Raw genomic sequence first — 18,172 nt, forward strand, 5'->3', positions numbered from 1 at the left:
CTAAAAGGTTTGCTTCAGACAACGGGACACAATACTCGCTCAGGCTTTTCAGGCGGACTGGTACACACGAAACGAAAAGGCTGGCTGTGTGGATGTCCAGCAAGAAAGCGCCTTTTCTGCTTTTCCTGCCTTCTGTTCTCAATTTGTGACAATGTCTGGACTCAAATGGGATATTGCGACCTGAAAATCTTACAACGGAGCCTCATCAAAAATGAGCGAAGACTCAACATCAGCATCCACAATGCTAAGGTAAAGGAGAAGCGGGAGATTTTAAAAGATCTCATCAATGCCACCTGCTTCCTTGCCAAACAACAGCTGGCATTTCGTGGAAATGATGAAAGTAAGGGCTCTGCTCATCGTGGCAACTATGTTGAACTATTACATGCTTTCGCTGAGAAAGATGACAGGCTAGCCAGTCATTTTGGGACATCCACTATATTTTCTAGCCTGTGAAACAATACAGAACGATTTAATGGAAGCAGTTGGTGATGTCATTAGAAAAGTCAAAGTCAAGTCAAGTCAAAGTCAGCTTTATTGTCAAATATGCTAATATGCATATGATTAATGACATGAAATGACATTAAAAAGGAGATCGGTGCAGCCCCATTTGTTGCTGGAGAATTTGTCATTCTCAGCACTGAAAACATACAGTCGCAACAGGACTGATCAAGGACGACTTTCTTCACTGGCAGTGATCTCCGTTGAGACAGAGAGACTTTTAAAACTGAAGAAAGATAAGGAAGGCTTCTACAAAGAAGTTATCCGTGCCTTTCTTCAGAAGGAGCGGCGCATGGACTAAAGGTAACACGATAAAAACGTTTTTTTTAATTATTTATTTTCTATGCTACAGTTTGTATACAGTATATAAAGAATGCTGACATGAAATTTTAAACAAAATACGTTAACTGTTGCCAATCAAATGGTGAATAAACTACTCTGTAGAGTTCATATGTTTGTAAATCTGACTACGATGACGTCAGTGCCTCACCAGCCATGAACCTCACCGCACGTCACAGGTACAGAGTGACATTTGGAATGACGAAAAACACTTTTTGCAGAAAGAGGAGTTGCTTTGGGAAGTGCTTCTCAACCATTTTGATTCATTGTTATCAAAATCTTTTTTTTAATTTTGTGATATTTGTTGACAGTAAAATGACAAATGTGTTGATGAAAAAGGCTCTCATAGTAGAATACAATCCGACATTTCTTCTAAAACGGGCCTTTTGGTAGTTCAGCCCAGGCAAATTATGAAACAATAAGAGTTTCAAATGTGTTTTATTGATTGTGTTTGTAGAGAGAAGACTTTCTCAGTGAGCAAAAAATGAAAAATTGTGTGCGGAACAGCCATCGTTTTAAAAGTCCTTATCCAAGGCACTTTTTTTGCCTGATTTTATTTGTATTTTTTTTTCATCCATGGTCCATTATCAACCACACTCAACATTTACACATCGAGGAACCCGGGGCCGGACTAACTATTCTACTTAGTAGAAAACACAAGATACTATAAAAAAAAAACAACAACAACTAAGATGTTTCAGTGAAAAAAGTAAATGCAAGATATTGATTGGCACATGGACCAAATGGATATTATACATTTCAAACTTTGTCATTCATGGAAGTTTTCAAGACAAAAATAGTGCTTTTGACTTGACTGTACAATACAAAAAAAAGCCTTGTACATGAAACTGCAGCAAATGTTAGACTTGCAAAAATAGCACTTTTTCGTAGCACTACACGTTGGACTTCCGTTACAAAAAATGTGCACAATGTCATACTTTATAATTATCACTCATAGATTTATAGTGGTTAAAAAATGGGGAGGCCTTTTAGCCACACACGCATAACGTTGAGCTTTCACAATAAAAAAAATACATGTAAAAATAGATTTGGAGTTAGTGTTATACTGCTGCAGGAAGATCAGGCGCTGAAGTATGACAAAAAAATTATGACAAGTGGACCTTTGTCCGCCCAGCGTGGGCACTTGGCGATGTTTGGCGACATCCTCAACATCTTTTTTGGGGGAGCCATTTCAGCAAAGCGAGTCGGTATTGATGGATAAGCGTCCGCTTCGCCGGATCTCCTTTTCTCGTTTCTCTCGTTGCTTATCCAGCTTCTCCTGAGCCTTGCGCAGTTCCTTCAGCTTCTTCTTAATGGTGGAACGGTCGCTCTGACCGGACACCCCGAGTGCCTGAAATCAACGCGCATTGAAATCTTTTCCACTTGTGGCAAAAATGACAATGATCAGATCAAAATAACTATTGGTAGATCATTTATCTTAGGGGTGGCCAAGCGGTTTTTTACGCAAGAGCATTAGGGCCGGGTTGAAATATTTTTTTAGAGATACCCCAATATCTATATTTCAACCTGGCCCTAATGCTCCTCCGTAGTTTTTGTTTGATTTTTAATGACAAATAATGCAAAATACAACCCGAGCAATGCAGTTAACGCAAAGGGCCGCAAGATGGCAGTCAGGGGCAATATCTGAGACGGCCAATTTGTACCTTCAACTTGTCAGTGTCCAGCTGCAAAAGTTTCTGGCCTTCCACTCCCTTGGCCGTAAATTCCGCCGTGTATTGCTCCATGTTCATGCCCATTAACCAGTGACACACTTGTTGAGCCGTCCAGTCGGCGACGGGACGGTTTTGCCACTGATATTCCTTCCCCGCGCCCACCGGCTCATCATCCAGAGTCTAAAAACAAACAACACAGGGATCATTTTTTGGGGGGGTCAGATTTAAATCGAATGGAAGTGAGGGAATTATGATGTGGAATCCCAGAATAAGGTGGGGCGGTGTGTGCCAATGTCATGCATGAGTTGCAAAAAAAAATGGAGGGGCGGGGGGTGCAAGTTGAAAAAAACCACGATGGAATTAGGTTTCTGGACTAAAACCACCACACATGCTACTCAGACGACATACTACATGCTAGGTGAGCGACTCGCGTGCTGATAACACGCACTGACGTTCGAAAACAGTCAACATGAGTGTATTTTCATCTTTTTCGTCACCAGAACAACAAAAAGATGCTTAAAAACCAGTAAGCAGTCAGCAAGGCAGTCACATTTCAGTTCAATTTGTCCAGCAATGTCATATAGAAGGTAATTCGTAACATAACAACTTGCACAAGCCAAACAAAAACGCCTTTAAGACGCGCACGCACGCACGCACGCACGCACGCACGCACGCACGCACACAGTTCTCTTGTATTTCCTCTCTATTCTGAGTAGTCACGGCCAGTTGTGTTGCGGAAAGAGCATGCTGGAGAGTGTCCCCTTTCACACAACCCCCCCCCGCCCCCACCCCACCTCAATGAAAGGCGTCCCACACAGCTTTTGTGATCGCACTCACCTCGCTGGAAGAGAAGATTAAAGTGTGTGAGCGCCCAGACACATTGGGTTCAGTGACTAACCCACAGATGTCTGAAGCGGGACCGCTGGCCTTACAATCATCTATGACTGAAAAGCTCTGCTGGGACAAGCGGAGACAAGGAACGCATTGACAACGTCAGACAACACTTTTCACGTCGGATGATACGTGTGTGTGGGGGGGGGGGGGGGGGGGGTAGTGCGACGACCATCACTCGTCAAAGTAGAATACATCGGATAGTTGATATCAATGACATTGAGTTCGTCCCTACTCAGCATTCGAATCATTTTTCAGCGACATGCGAATCAAATCGGGGTCAAGTTCTGGAAATTGGTCCGCCGCACCAAAAACCATGTCAACTTGGAAACGACGTCAAAAGAGACCAAATACAAGCGGGGCTCAAGATCACTCAAAGTGCCTTTGGCGTCCTAATAGAATTCAGAGATTGTATAAGGCGCACCCAGAAGCCTTGATTTTCTTCCAAAGATGAGCCTGCGCCTGTTACGTCAAGTTAATATTGAGCCACGACACGTCTCACAACTCATTTCAGCAGCCAACTAAACACGTCAAATATAAGAAATTAACCAAACAATGAATTAAAAAAGTAAACGCATCAAATAAAATAAACAAACCAATAATTAAATTAAATAAACACATCAAATAAATGAACACAGCAAATTAAACAATAAAAAAGTAAACACATCAAATATAATAAATAAACAAACCAGTAAATCAATAAATAAAGACATAAGGGAGGGGGCATACTGTACCAAATCTAACGAGCGACGACCAGAAGAGATTAATCTGTTCCAAAAAAACCTAAAACTAAAAATAGGGTTGCTTTAGTCAAGATATGTCAGATGGACTAAACACGCATGCGGCTAGCGCAGATGTAGCAAACAAAATATGCTTTGTTGTTGCAGCGCTGGCCTCCGTTTCATGAAAAACGTGACAGAGAGACTGTGTGTGTGTGTGTGTGTGTATTTTTCTGAGCGAGCGAGAAACCGCCAGAAAGATGGACAGTCATTTGACTCGAGCCGTTTGAAGCCGTTCCCCTTTTGCAGAGGAGTGGAAAAGTCACCCCCATCGCCCCCCCTTTGCTAAACTCTCGTCGATGGCCAACATGTGGATCCACTTTTTTTGTGGCTTTTTGCATAATGGCAGCGTTATTTTGGATCGCGGAGGCTCTGTAAGTGCAGATGTTTTACAAGCGAGTTACTCATATCGACTCACGTGACGGCGGTGGCGTGTTTGAAAAGCGCAAAAGGGAGCCAGATGATTTGCCTCGTTTTGTTCCCTTGAAATTGACGACAAGAGTGAAAAGGATGAAATGTCAAGAAGACCTTGTTGTTGCGATCCTGGCCTTGCTCGTCGGCGTAGTAGGGCAAGCCGCCGCTGGACGAAGACGGCTCCCTGTCTCGCTCCTTGTCTTTGTCTCCGAACCAAGAGAAGGGCATGCAGGTCGGGATGGAGGTCATGGAATCTGCCGGCGACAAGTTCCCGCCACATTCTTCCAGCAACTCTGCCGACCCCCTGCACGTTCAAAACAAAAACAACACAAGTCGGTCGCTGCCGGACATTGATTTAATCATGACGTGCGTCATCAAGAATACCTGCTGTCCAGAGACATCCTCATTGCCTCCTTGTCGTGTTTTCTTCCCTTGCCGCCTGATTTCCGAAGACCCCTGGAACGGACGGACGGACGGACGGACGGACGACATTGTCCCATGAATTGATTTCTTTTCTTGAAATATGGAGCATTGACGATAAATAGGAAGAAATTGTGGAAACATACCCAAAGTCGGGAAAGCGTCGTTTGGCTTTTGTCACTGACGTGGGTTCGTTGAATTCATCTGTCAATCATCATCATCATCATCATGATCATGATGATCAATCCCGTAGCCAAGCAGTAAGATTTAAAAGCAAAACCTTTGATACCTTTGAGCGCTTTGTCCTTGACTTTAGCTTGTGTCTTTTGGACATTTTGCCCGCTCCCGGAAGGGGACGGCGGCGCTGCGTTGTCATTTTGCGGGGACGGCGGCGACAGCCCGCCTCCGCCGCCGCTTTCCGTAGTCCCCCCCCTCGACGGCGTTAAAGAGACAGACGCCGCTTTGCCTTTGGCTTCTTCCTCTTTGATTTGGTCCGTTTGTTGGTTCTCCGGGTAGAAAACGGGCAGCGGGAGGGATAAGCTCTCCTGGATGGAGCTTCTTCGGGGCGGTTCCTGCTCCTCCCAATCATCTTCTTCCTCCGTTTCCTGTCGGGACAATGTCGATTAGCGACGGACGGCCTGCAATTCTAGTTGAGTCGCTCCGCCAAGATTATCTTTTCGCAAATTTAATGGTTGGTGAGCTAAAGCGTCGCTAAGCCGAGGTCTGACCGTACGGCCATCGTTCGGGTGGCGGTGCCGGCGGCCGACCTGCGAGGGGGAACCTGCGGGGGAAACGGCCGGGCCGTCCTTGGCTTTGCTCCTCGAGGGACGTTGACGTTTGGCCTTTTGGGCGAGCAGGCCTTTTGCTTTGTGAGCGCTGGTGTCCAAAAGTTGCGTCTCGGGGACCAGCCGGTGCCAGTCTTCCTCTGCGGAACAATCCAACTTTGTATTTGTGCAATTGGAATGCGTTGTCAAGGTCACGCGACGTCACGTCGCCTTGACGAGCGCGTACCTGCGAGCGAGTCCACGGATTTGCGATCCGGGTTGCTCGGGACTTGGAAGCTAAGGCCGTTTTGGCCCGAGGCTCCTCCGGACTCCAGGACAACCACCTGAAGACAAACGCCATCAATATATCAAGAGCACGTTCCTTTGTCGCTTTCGTCAACGCCTTTTTCAACCTTGCGGTACGACATATTTGTTTTTCTGACCCTGTTCTGCAAACTTTCCAGCTGTTCTTGGTACAACTTTTCCTTTTCATCGATGCTCTTCTTCAGCTCCTCCTCTTTCTTCACAAAGTCGATTTCTCTGAAGGAGATGCAGTTCAAAATTACAATGCGGGAATATGGATGAGCTCTACATACAGTATTCACTGCCATTCCCAAATTTATTGGATAAAGCGCTGGTCAGACCTCTGGCAACGTTGGATCGGATCTACCTTTATTCGTCTCGCGGTGGAAAAATGGACATTTCACAGCAGCAAAGTTATGAAAGGAGAAAAACAAAATACAGGAGCTGTTGGAAAGGCATCTTCAAGTCAAAAGAAGTGAAAAAATCCCCCGAGGAATAGTGACGGAAAAGAAGCACTCTGAGCTCCCGACGGGGTTTCACTTCACTTCACTTCACGTCGTGCGTGCGTGCAGTGCAGTGAGCATCTTTACAACTACAAGTGTCTGAAAGAAGAAAAAGCAAGGCAAACTCACTTCTGCTGGTAGTCTTTCAGAAGCTTCTTTGCTTTGTTGTACTTCTTCTCCAAGGTCTCATACTGGCCTTGGCTTTCAGCGAGCTGCTCGTTGATGCTCTTGCACAGAGCCTGACTTTCCAGCCAGTAACTTTCCAATTGGAGGATTTTCTCAGCGCTGTCCTCAAACTTTTGCTCCAGGGCAGACTCTCGGGCTTCCCACAGTGATTTGTCCTCTTCACATTCCCGTAGCTGTGCGGATGATGGAAAAATGACTTATTAATTAAAAAAAAAAATCCAGATTTGTTGTTGTTGTTGTTATAAATCAGGCTACGTACACCCGCGTATGAGACGTCTTTGGAAGAAAATCAAGGCTTTTAGGTGGGCCTTTTACACCGCAAAATACGGTATTTTACAACATTGACTCGTGGAATTTTTCCGTTTACCTTTTCCTTCAGTTGAGTAATTTCAGCTGCCGCGACGCCGTGTTTCAGCTGCAGCTGTAGGAACACACAATTACATTGGACAACATCTTTACAAACAAATACAAATGTAAGAAGAATCTTCATTTGGAATAACTTTCCAATGGAAATGTGAGAGGGAAAGGTACCTCTTTAAATTTGAAGGCCATCTGAGAGCTGTCCATATTAGTCGGCATAAAGAAAGCCTCGGAATCGGGCAGCTCAAACACTTGCTCTTTCCGCCCCGGAGAAAAATTGGAGCCGAGAATCCTTTCATTCACCGCGTCGCGGTCGTCGTCAAAGCGCTCCTCCTGAAATATGAGATGCACGCATGGCATCAGGCGCGGCAAACAAGAACACACCCTACGGGCCCCGGCCGGGAACGTGCTCCGCATGTGTCAACAACCCTCCCGAGCCAAATCCGGAAGTGCGTTCTGGAAGCACATCCAAACATCAGCGCGCTCGGGCGCACAGAAAGCTAGCTAAGCGCGGGAGCGCCCTTGCACGTTTGCAGCAAGTCCGTAGCGCCCAAACATTTTTCTGGCACAACTTGACCACGCCACGTGCTTTTTTCGTTTTCTTTTAACCGTATTTTCCGCACGATAAAGCGCACCTAAAAGCCTTCCATTTTATATTGACATGGTTCTAATATATACGGACGCTCCCCTGCTGACAAACAGTCAAGTTACAAACAGCGCTACATATGAACATTTTGTAGTATTATCTCCAGTTGTACATATGCATATCGTTCGTTATACAACATATATTTTATTAAATGTTTATTTTTCAGTACAAACCATTACAGGTTACTTATACAAGCCTTAAACATACATGCCATACAAAATATATCTCTGAAGCAATTTACGAACAAATTCACCTTATGAACAACGGTCCGGAACGTATCTCGTTGGTAAATTGGGGAGCGTCTGTAATCCGGCGCATGGAATGAACGGATAAAGTGATGTGAGATTTCTTTGTGATGGTTACAGTTGGACAAAGTTGGTCATCTTGTCAAGTGGAAACAACATTGAGTTCTTATGCTATTACTTTAGAGTTACTATTTTCATTGTCATTGCTTTGCACTATTACAAAAGTTAGGACACGGTGATTGCGCTCAAGTTTAATTGACCGTAACAGCATCCAAACTTTTTTTGACGTGTTTACAGAATGGAAAAGAAACCTCACTCACTCACTCACTCACTCACTCACTCACTCACTCACTCACTCACCTCTTCTGTGGAATGTTCATAGGGATCGTCCGAGTGATGTTGCTCTTGGTGATGGTGGCGACGCTCCTGCTCCAGTGTCTCACTGATGAGTCGGGCCACCTCGCTTTGCGTCCCGGGCTTTTCCCGACCGATCAGAAAGCTGTTTGCAACCATATCGGTGATATCATTTATATCTGAACCGATCGCAGGTGGTTATTTCATTTGTCGTCGAATGAGTCGATTAGACGGACGACTGACCCGACGCTCCCTTTGGTGTTCTTGAGAACCGTTGCCGCAAACAGTTGGGTGACACCCACCAAGCTGACGCCATCCACCTCCACGATCTGGTCGTTCACCTGAATCCTACATAGAAAAAGACGGCCGGTGAAAATCCTGGCGCGCAGCAATTTTCTTGAAAGAGAAGAACCCATCATCCTTTCATACGCAGCCCAGGAAAGACAGGAAGTGAGATTATTTTGTTTGCTTCCTCAAGAGGCTATAAATAGCGGTCGAGTGTTTATTTGTGTTTTATGGGTCACGAGGCTCCACCTAAAAGTCAGCTGGGAGACAATGTGGACATTTGGACCCACCGTCCGTCTTTCTCGGCCGCTCCTTGCTCCGTGATGGTTTTGACGAAAATGCCCAGTTTTTCCAGTCCCTGGTCGGCTCCCACTCCCATTCCGATGATGCTGATGCCGAGGCCGTTGTCCCCTACGCGGTTACACGGCGCAATAAATTGAGCAATCAAAAAATCTGCCTATCTATATTTGAGCTCAAGTATCAAACTGAAGAGACTAAGAAAAGTGCACAACTGTCCATCTTTGTGTTGACTAGCGTCTTATTATTGTAAGAAAACAGATGAGCTTCGCCAAGTAAAAACCACTCCCAAAATGTCCCCTTTGTGAAAAGCAATTTGCTTGGTTGTCATTGCGATCACCTTTCTCAATTTCCACCGGGAAGACATCCATCTTCTCCACTCGCTTCTCCAGCTCGTATTCGGCCGACGCCGAAACGGGGTCCACGTCATCATTGCGCCGATCATATTCCTCATTGGAGAAGGTACTGAAGACCTGCCAGGGGCGACATTATATGCACAGCGCTGAGGGATGACGCGTGATCTCGGAAATATACATATATTTTTGGGGGTATTTTTGCAAGAGCCACGTGTGTAAATCTTATCACGGCTGTGAAAAAAAAGTGGCCATCTGTAGAGCCGAGGGCGCCACGCATTCCAAAGATACGAATCCCATCATGGTTTGTAATAAGCGGCGTCCAGTACTTTGCAGTCAAGCTCCGACTGGGCCCCTTTGGCTTTTTCTGTGCTTAGAATGAGAAGTCCACACGCCGTGCGGTACGGCAGAGCATTGGCCAAGGGAGAAAGTAGGACGCAGCTGGGGCCAAGAAGCCGATAGATAGCCCAAGAATCAATGCTTCCTCGACAAGTCTTTGCACTGTTTTATCTCAAAAAGAAAAAGTGACTCGTCCAGAGGAGGGAAAAAAAAAGATTCCACAATCTCCATCCAAATGGCCAAGTGCTCCACACTACCTTCCATATTATAGCAATCAGATGTGTTGCTTTAGAAATTCGACAGCAGGCAATTTACAGATTAGGAGATGATGACGGTCTCTCTCTCTCTCTCGCTCTCTTGTTTCTCTCTTCCCTCTCTCTTTCTCTAGCTCTCAAGCTAAATCTAACAAGCTAAACCCAACAAGCTAAAACTAGCAAGATACAACTAGCAAGCTACAACTAGAAAGCTAAAACTAGCAAGCTATGACTAACAAGCTACGACTTACGAGCTAAAACCAGCAAACTACAACTAGCTAGATACAAATAGCAAGCTATGACTAACAAGCGACAACTAGCAACCGTAATATGGGAATTGGGTAATACAATTTGCTCAGGCATAACGTGTGGATTGACCATCTACTACAGTATATTAATTGATTAGATGCTTTTATTTATTTCAATTGTTCTGTCGTTGCTGATCACCTAATTAGCCGCTAAAACACAAACAACCGGTTGGCGCGAGGAGGAGAAAGCGGAAAAAATAACAATAGAAAATAAATGACTACGTCAACATGGGTCCAAGATGGCGCCGTTTTTCAAATACATTTCTTTGCCACCCAAGTGGAGTTCAGAGAGGGGTCAGGAGACTGTTTGGCGTTTCTTGCAAAACGACACGCCACAACCACCAGCCCTTTATCATGACCTCTAATGCAGATGTCGACGCGAAAGCGTCCCCTCAAATTACAAGCGCTGACTTGACTTCCCGCCCCGCCACGCCACCGAATGCCAATGCGGGAAACGAGCCAATAGCCGAAAGAGAAATACAGTAGGTGGGCTGGCCAGCTGCTCATCTAAGCAGACCTGGAGAACACAACTTATCAAAGTCCTGTCAGCCGGAAGAGCTTACACCAGCTTACACGGCATACTTGAGGTGGGGGGGGGAGCAAGTAGAGTACTGTACATACTCTCGGTTAAGCAACTATTTCTATGAAAAGGTGGAAAAGAAAAGGCCCAGCAGAGTCACGTTTGGATGCAATGAATCCGTCAACCCAAGAGAGACTTTTATGAAGAAGCGTTTCCTCATTCTGGACTGCACAGCACGTGAAATCCCAGTTGGCCAATCCGTGCGCTGCCATAACGTCCGTCAATTAATAACTTGGGGCTTGTCCCAAAAAGCCTCCAACTGCAGTGGCGTTCAAAGCTCAACCAATAGGTTTGTTCCGCTTTTGAGAAGCTCTATTGCGATATGGGTGAACTTTGAACCCCAGATTTGAGGCGGGAGAAATTCCACATCTCATTTCCTGGTCAAAGAGAACGTCATAAGGGATCGATAAACTTAAATTCTGGATAATTGTCGGATATCTTAAAAAATACATGGCCCATAAATTACTACAAAGACCATCCGTTGACAAAGACCCCCTCGACCCCCCCCCCCCCCCCCCCCCCCTCCGACCTCCTGCCGGGCCGACTGAGAAAATAGAGAACCCACACCCAGAGATAAGGGCTCATTTGAAGGCCCCGGATAAACAAAATGCCGCGTTGGATTATTTATTTTCCCTTGTTTTGTCAAAAATGTTGATGAGGAAAGATAAATGTGACCTTGTCGGGACTGTAGCAGAGTAGATAACAGCCAATGGAAATGGATTTCAATTTAGCTTTGAGCTCCTGATGCTAACAAACCCGTTTTTACCGTCCGAGTTTCAAGAGAGAAAAAAACAAACGCAAAGGCACTGGGGGCAATGATGTGAGTCAGATATAAAGTAGACGTTGAGCCATGTTTGAGGCCCGCAATGACTACGCAGTGTGTCAGCGACATGAAATATATTCTTACCAGAATGGGATCTGTGGAAAATGTGATTTTCCTCTTGGGTGGAGATCCCTCTTCTTCAGACAATCCCGGGACCTCATAACACTCATCGTACATTTCTTCCTCCTCTTCTTCTTCTTCTTCTTCTTCTTCTTCTTCCAGGAGAACCTGTTCGAAATCCTTCTCGTCCACAAAAGCGGCATTCTCGATACCATAAACGGGCGCTCCGTTCACGACCGTCTTTTGACCTTGCGCCTCTAGCTCTCTATCCTCGCGCTCATCATCTTTGTCCATGTTGTGCGTTTGGATTCCATGTTGTGCATCGCTAGCAAAGACCGAGCGGGTGGCTTTAGCCGACCCCCTTGGCGCCGTGTGATCAGAAGACTTGGGTTTTTCCGCCGGACATGTATTCCTTTGAGCATCCGCGAGGCATTTGTCTCTTTGCGTAACAAACACGCCGTCTTCACCGTCCTGGTTTTCCTCACTCCCCGACGATTCATTCTGAACTACGACAAGCTCAGCCCGGACCGCGCTAGCTCCTTTGGAGTCAATTGACGACGTCTTGCCCGGTGTTTTTTGCCTGGGAGCTTCTTTCGTCGAAGCGTCGTTGTTACTTTGGGCCTTTTCGGCGGACGCGGACGATGAGTGTCGCTTGTAGCCGCGACCGAGCGGGCTCGTCGCTTCTGGCGACGGACGTTTGGGAACGGCGTCCGTTGTGGGAGAAATTGATTTGTGAGCTACGTTAGCAACCGGGAAGGCGGCTTTGAGTCCACTACTTGACACCGGGGATGCCGTTTTGCTCGCGACGCACGTTGAATTGGACACGTTGTCGTCGCCGCCCTCATTTCCAGGTGACGCGCTTTCTTTAACGGGAAGGGCGCCTTTTGCTGGAGGGCCGTGGGACGAGCGTTCGCACGCGCCCTCCGATTTCACACTCGTTGTCGTCCCCGCTTTGGCGGCTGCCTCCTTGTTATGCTCCCAGTCGGTCACCGTCCTGAAATTCTCCAAGCGCTTTGACAGCGGGCCTGCACGAAGCGACACTGTCGGCGCATTCTTTTTGTCCGGTGGACTTTGAGCTCCGGATGTAGAAGAGTGCTCGGCTTTGAAAGTCTCCGGAGATCCCGATGCCCTCGGTGCGCTTTTCCCCTCATCCGAAGCGCTTCCGAGAGACAGACGGTTGACCATTCTGTTTGCCGCGGGCTGCTCAGCGATGCCCCTCTCAAATATTTTCCTCGTCACGGAAAACTTCTCTGCCAAAGCCGCTTTGTCAATCTCCACATCCTCCCCTTTGGGACTTTTATCTAAATGGAGAGATTCCGGGCTGCTGAAGTTAACTCGATGCGAGCCGACCGGAACTTGTTGCCTCGGCGGAGTCACCTGCGGAACGTCGGCCTTCAAAGCCGCTTTGACATCTGGCTGCGGCTCCTCTTGCTGCTGGCCGTCCATCTGTAGGAATATGTTCTTGATTTTGTTCACCCTGGTCCCAAAGGGCCTCCCCCGGGAGTCTTCGCCGGAACCATTTGCGTATGCCTTGGAAGCACCTTCGGATTTGGAGCCATCAAAGGAGCATTTGATAGCATGGAAGTCGGATTTGTATGCATTTCTGTGGGGGGAGGCGCTCCTCAGGGTCCTCTCACTTCCTTTACTTTCTGCTTGGATCATCTTGGTGTGATGTGTTTTTTCCCCCCCCTCTTATTTTTCCTTCCTGATTTTTCATTCAAAAGATATTGAGGGTCCTTCTTCACCTCAACGCAGCCATGTCATGGGTCGTCTGAGCTTTTCTTCGACTAAACACACGTGGCGAGGGCATCTGAGGAGGGGGGAAGAATACAGTGAGCTACTTTAACGCTTATGGAGAGAATCACAATCTTCAATTGACATACGTGTCAACCTTGGCTTACAGCTGCCCTTATAAATGATTACAATTCCCGTATAAAAGTTGTACGTTATTTGAAATGATTAAAAAACGCTAACACATGCGGAAATGCAGACAACTTACCACACATTATGCTTTTATCAATCCTACTGTCAGCGGCGATAAAAAAGATATACGATTGAGGCTTACTTTTGCTAGTTTGACGTGACAACGGTAGCCATCGGAGGCAGCATTGTTGTCGGCTACCAGCGGTTGAGACCAACTGGATTTGAGCCAAAATGCTCTTTGTCAGATCAGTTCAGAATCGTTTTTCCCCATATAAAACTTGTAGTATGCAGTACATTATTTGAAATTAAAAAAAAACTTCAAGGAAAATGTATATGTTGACATGTTTGGGCATTTTATGTACAAAAGAGTCATTTTGTCCATAAAATATCACTTTGTGTCAAACATCATGTGGAATCTGCCTTTTTTGTCTTCTTAAGACTACTTTTTTCTATTTTATGAAAGTACGCTAGTCTTGGTTTTTCCATTGGAATGACAAATAAACACCTTGAATCACGTGACTAGTTTAGTATTTTTCCGTTGTGTATCTTCCGTTGATCGTGTGAACTAATTCTTTACATTGAAATGTTAAAGACCTTGGTTAATTTTGTGTGACGTTTCAGTGCAAAAGACGACCGATAAATACAAAGAGTTGAAGCGGAAATGATGTCTCGGACTCCCCCAAGAAGCGCACAATTTTCCGACTAGGATGCAAAAAGTGTTTCACGACTGAAAAATCGAGTAAAATATTCCCAAAAGTATCTCGTAATGTGAGGTAACGTTAAGCAAACGTCAACTGTGGCTGCATATTTTTCGCTAGCTTACGACGCCTTTTGTCACTTTAGTTAGCTTTGTGGCAAATCGATTGTGATCTGCTTGCAGAAGCTAAAGCAACAACTTTTATCCACTAGTCGTCAAACTCGTTTTGATGGCAGGAATCGCGTAGACGTGTAAGTTAGTGGGACAGTCGTTTCAATGTCTCCGACGCTCATTGAAAAAAAAAGTCGCGTCGTGTGCGCGTGTACCTTGGAGTGTACTTTTCACGAACAATGACCCCAAAAAAATGAGGAAGAGCGAATCCGTCGAAATCCAAAGACAGTGAAACAACTCTCACCTCCGATTCCGATCCGCTTCATGGCGCGCGGCGGATCGCCCACGACGTCGCCGTTTCACCGTGTCAAAGTTGCCCCTTGTTTTCCCAGCTCTGCGCCATCGTTGCCGTCCCCCCTCCCGAATTGCTCCCGACAGACCCGAAGCCGGCGGGCTAGTGCGCGCGCTCGCGGGGGGGGGGGGGGGGGGGGGGGGTGGCTGGGTAGGGAGTGCCTCGGGAGCGCGCGCGCATTCCAGGACGCAACCCGCCGCTACTCGACTTGTAAAGTCCACCTTCCAACCTTCCAGCTCATTTTCTCCACGGAAACACGACGACTTACTTGCAACTGGACGTACAACACCCCCCCCATTCAAAGGAGTTGGAAAGTCCTGTACCCAAGCACAGATACTTGGAAAAGTGCTACAAGTAAACCGACTGATCCATTTTGCTAACTTTACACCCAAATTACCCCCCCCCCCGCGCTCCATAACTTCAAGAAAGTAGCCTACTGAAGGTCTCTTCGAAAGTCTTCTTCTTTTCCTTTGGGCTTTTCCTTCAAGGGGTCGCCACAGCGGATCGTGTCCTCCATCTTCCGAGGTTTGATCCGCATGTTTGTTTTGGCCAAGCTTTTACGTCGGATGCCCTTCCTGACACAACCCTCTGCATTTATCCGAGCTTGGGACCGGCACAAGAAGACTTATATACCCTTGTGGCTACAGAACAAGCAACTCGCTCATTAAAAGGCTCCCAAAAACAAAATGGTCATCGGCACAGCAAAAGTATACTCACCATTTGATGACAATGCTCTTATCTTACCGTGAAATGGACATCTCTGTCCCTTAATGGCTCTCTTCGAAAGTAAACAGACTAATAACCTCCGTGTTTGTGCTCTTGTTTCTGTATGGTTGTGGGGACGCAAAACTGTCACATCCCGGGGACCATTTGTCATATGGGGACAAAAAAAAAACTGGCCCCCAAAAAGAATATATATATACATATATATGAAATTAGTATTATAACGTTATAATAGCTGCTCTGAATGTGCCTGTGAGGATTTTAGCAAAGGCCCATAAATTACGATATTTACACAAACGTGCACACACGTCCGCACGCACACACGATATATGTGTATAGCGGGTGGGGGGGGGATGCTCAATCACTCATTCACATGTGTGTACGTTCTATACTGTAATACTTTGTTGTTGTTGACTGGGTTTCTTCTTTCTGATGAAAAATAAATATCAGGTAAAAGTTTAGAATTTGCTTTTTTTATTTCAGCCTTTTTTATATCAAGATGTGCAAAACAACTGTACACACAACACTTTTTGTTTGAAGCCATCTGCTTTTCAAAGAAGCAAAAATGTTGGAACGGACCTCAAATCAATCTGAGGAGAATTATTCTCAAATTTTAACAAGGTTAAAAAAATGCTATTTTGAATCGCATCAATAAATGCTATTCTGAAGAGCATTTTTTAACCTGGGGAGTTGCAATAGTTGAATCAAGCCTAGAGCACTTTGAGTGTATCAATGTGTCATTCTTCATTTTGACTGCAGCCTCTTCCAGTTCCTGTTTGTTTCTATGTGGTTCTCACTTTAGTCTCCTTCTTCAATGGTTCAAATCTGCTGATTGATCTGGCCTGCCTCCTACCTTCAACTTTTTTTTTTGCCAACTAAAGTCCTTTTTTTCTGTTTGCAGTGTGCCGGGTCATTGCCTTGCTGCATGATAAAGCTTCTTTTGATTACTGTAAAGTGACCTTAAGAGTTTTGAAAGGTGCTTATTCATGAAATGTATTATGATTATTATGATTATTACATTTACAGTACTTTTCTGTAAATTGCCAGACGAAATGGTTTGCTCGACTTCAAAAGTCATTCTGCTGCAACGCGGTGTGTTACGTAAACAAACAAACCCGTTGCAGAAGAACCTAGTTTGTAAAAATAGCAGCCAATCAAAATGTCCATTTCAATTATATATTGAATTAAATATTTAGCCCCATCTGAACCTCGAGGAAAAAGATAGCAAATAGCTCTGCGTTGTTGTAACAACATTGATAATGGGCTTGTGTGCTAAAATTGGCATAACCAGATGGTGATCTATTTAGCGGCCATTTTTTACAGGGCACGTCCACTGTTTCGATCCCTCGAGGTCTTATCCAATCTGCATATTTAATTACAAAAATTACATAAAATATGATTCCCTCATCATTTCTTGAGAAATTGAGCATTCTTGTCATTGTTTCGGGTTTGTGAACAGGAATAGACTGTAGAAACTGGATTCGTTTTTTTAAACCCTGTTTTAGTCCGTCAAAGTTGTAAATGAGTTTTTTTAAGGAAGTTTCTGGGGAAAAAAAAGCTCCATTTATCGGCATTTCCGTTGTTTTGATCAGTCCTCTCGTTTCATTTGAGACAAGCTGCGAGATTTAGGTAGCACGTTGAAACTGCTTATCTGTACATGATTTTTCAAAGTGAATTTTATTTTATTTGGGGATGACTTTGGCAACTGTAGTCGTTCCGTTTGAATGTGGATTCAACCCTTGAAGCCACCCACCATTGGCACTTGAAAGGAAAACGTTCGAGCAGCGTCACTTATCGCCAACAGAACATCGAAATACAGTAATGTTTTTAAAATCACTTTGGCGGTAAAATTGTGCATCTCCATTAAGAGATAACCTACGAATCGCAGTTATTTGCACAAACGCGTCTTCTGATGACCGCGTTAAAATGTGACATCGTGACGCCAAGTCGTGAGCAGTCACGATGGCCGAGAGGTTAAGGCGTTGGACTCGAAATCCAATGGGGTTTCCCCGCACAGGTTCGAACCCTGTTCGTGACGACCTGATCTTTATGTACCAAACCTGATGAAAAATCACATTTTGTACCGAATAACGTGCTCGTATCCTCGCCGTAATGCCAAAATAACCATCAAATAACTTATATGAATTTGAATTACAAAGCTAACCCTTCGAAAAATGGTACATCGAATTTTCTAGCAAATACGTATATGTGAAAATGCTGCCGTATGGCACGAACGACGTGGCATTTCTATTGGATTCGTTTACATTGCATTGTGTTTACCATTTCAAGCTTTCGGCATCATCTCCTAGCAACGATGGGGTCGAAAGCCCACTAACTGTCTTTCTACACAGTTAGCGGGCTTTCACTTTGGGGTAACATGGAATGCCACTGCCAAGGCAAATGGTTCCTATGGCAACTTTTCACACAACAGTCAAACAACAGGATTTTGAAACAAGCAGGTGATGTTATCTGTTCAGATAGCGGTCAAACACTGATCAAACTTGATGGAATATATATATATATATATATATATATATATATATATATATATATATATATATATATATATATATATATATATATTCACAAAGTGGCCCCATCTTTGCGGCTTCCGCAACTGAAGAATTGAGCAAAAAAGCAAACTACTCCACGATAAATCTGAATTCGACCTTTTTTGTCCATTAAGTGTAAC

General features: G+C 45.1%; 1 protein-coding gene and 1 non-coding gene across 4 annotated transcripts; one reads left to right on the plus strand and one right to left on the minus strand.

Annotated features, from left to right (window-relative positions):
• Positions 1–1,258: 1,258 nt before the first annotated feature.
• Positions 1,259–14,869, minus strand: ppp1r9ala (protein phosphatase 1 regulatory subunit 9A-like A). Of its 3 annotated transcripts, none has more exons than XM_089002471.1 (19): positions 14,710–14,869; positions 11,699–13,484; positions 9,298–9,430; positions 8,951–9,071; positions 8,619–8,723; positions 8,382–8,520; positions 7,302–7,463; positions 7,138–7,191; positions 6,714–6,943; positions 6,222–6,318; positions 6,026–6,122; positions 5,782–5,939; positions 5,304–5,619; positions 5,161–5,218; positions 4,979–5,050; positions 4,709–4,898; positions 3,348–3,464; positions 2,502–2,690; positions 1,259–2,188 (listed from the first exon to the last, which is right to left on the minus strand). In XM_089002471.1, the coding sequence occupies exons 2-19, from the start codon at positions 13,334–13,336 to the stop codon at positions 2,030–2,032; spliced, it is 4,035 nt and encodes a 1,344-aa protein (XP_088858597.1). In that variant the 5' UTR covers positions 13,337–13,484; positions 14,710–14,869; the 3' UTR covers positions 1,259–2,029. The 3 variants fall into 3 exon arrangements, with proteins under 3 accessions (XP_088858597.1, XP_088858596.1, XP_088858598.1); XM_089002470.1 differs by having other exon boundaries at positions 3,348–3,467; XM_089002472.1 differs by lacking the exon at positions 3,348–3,464.
• A 2,567-nt stretch (positions 14,870–17,436) lies between these two features.
• Positions 17,437–17,518, plus strand: trnas-cga (transfer RNA serine (anticodon CGA)). The gene has a single exon. It is a non-coding gene; the product is annotated as a tRNA-Ser (tRNA).
• The last annotated feature ends 654 nt before the right edge of the window (positions 17,519–18,172 follow it).

This window comes from Hippocampus bargibanti, linkage group LG08 (genome assembly GCF_051943395.1).
Source record: "Hippocampus bargibanti isolate YZ-2025 linkage group LG08, ASM5194339v1, whole genome shotgun sequence".
NCBI classification, from domain to species: Eukaryota; Metazoa; Chordata; class Actinopteri; order Syngnathiformes; family Syngnathidae; genus Hippocampus; species Hippocampus bargibanti.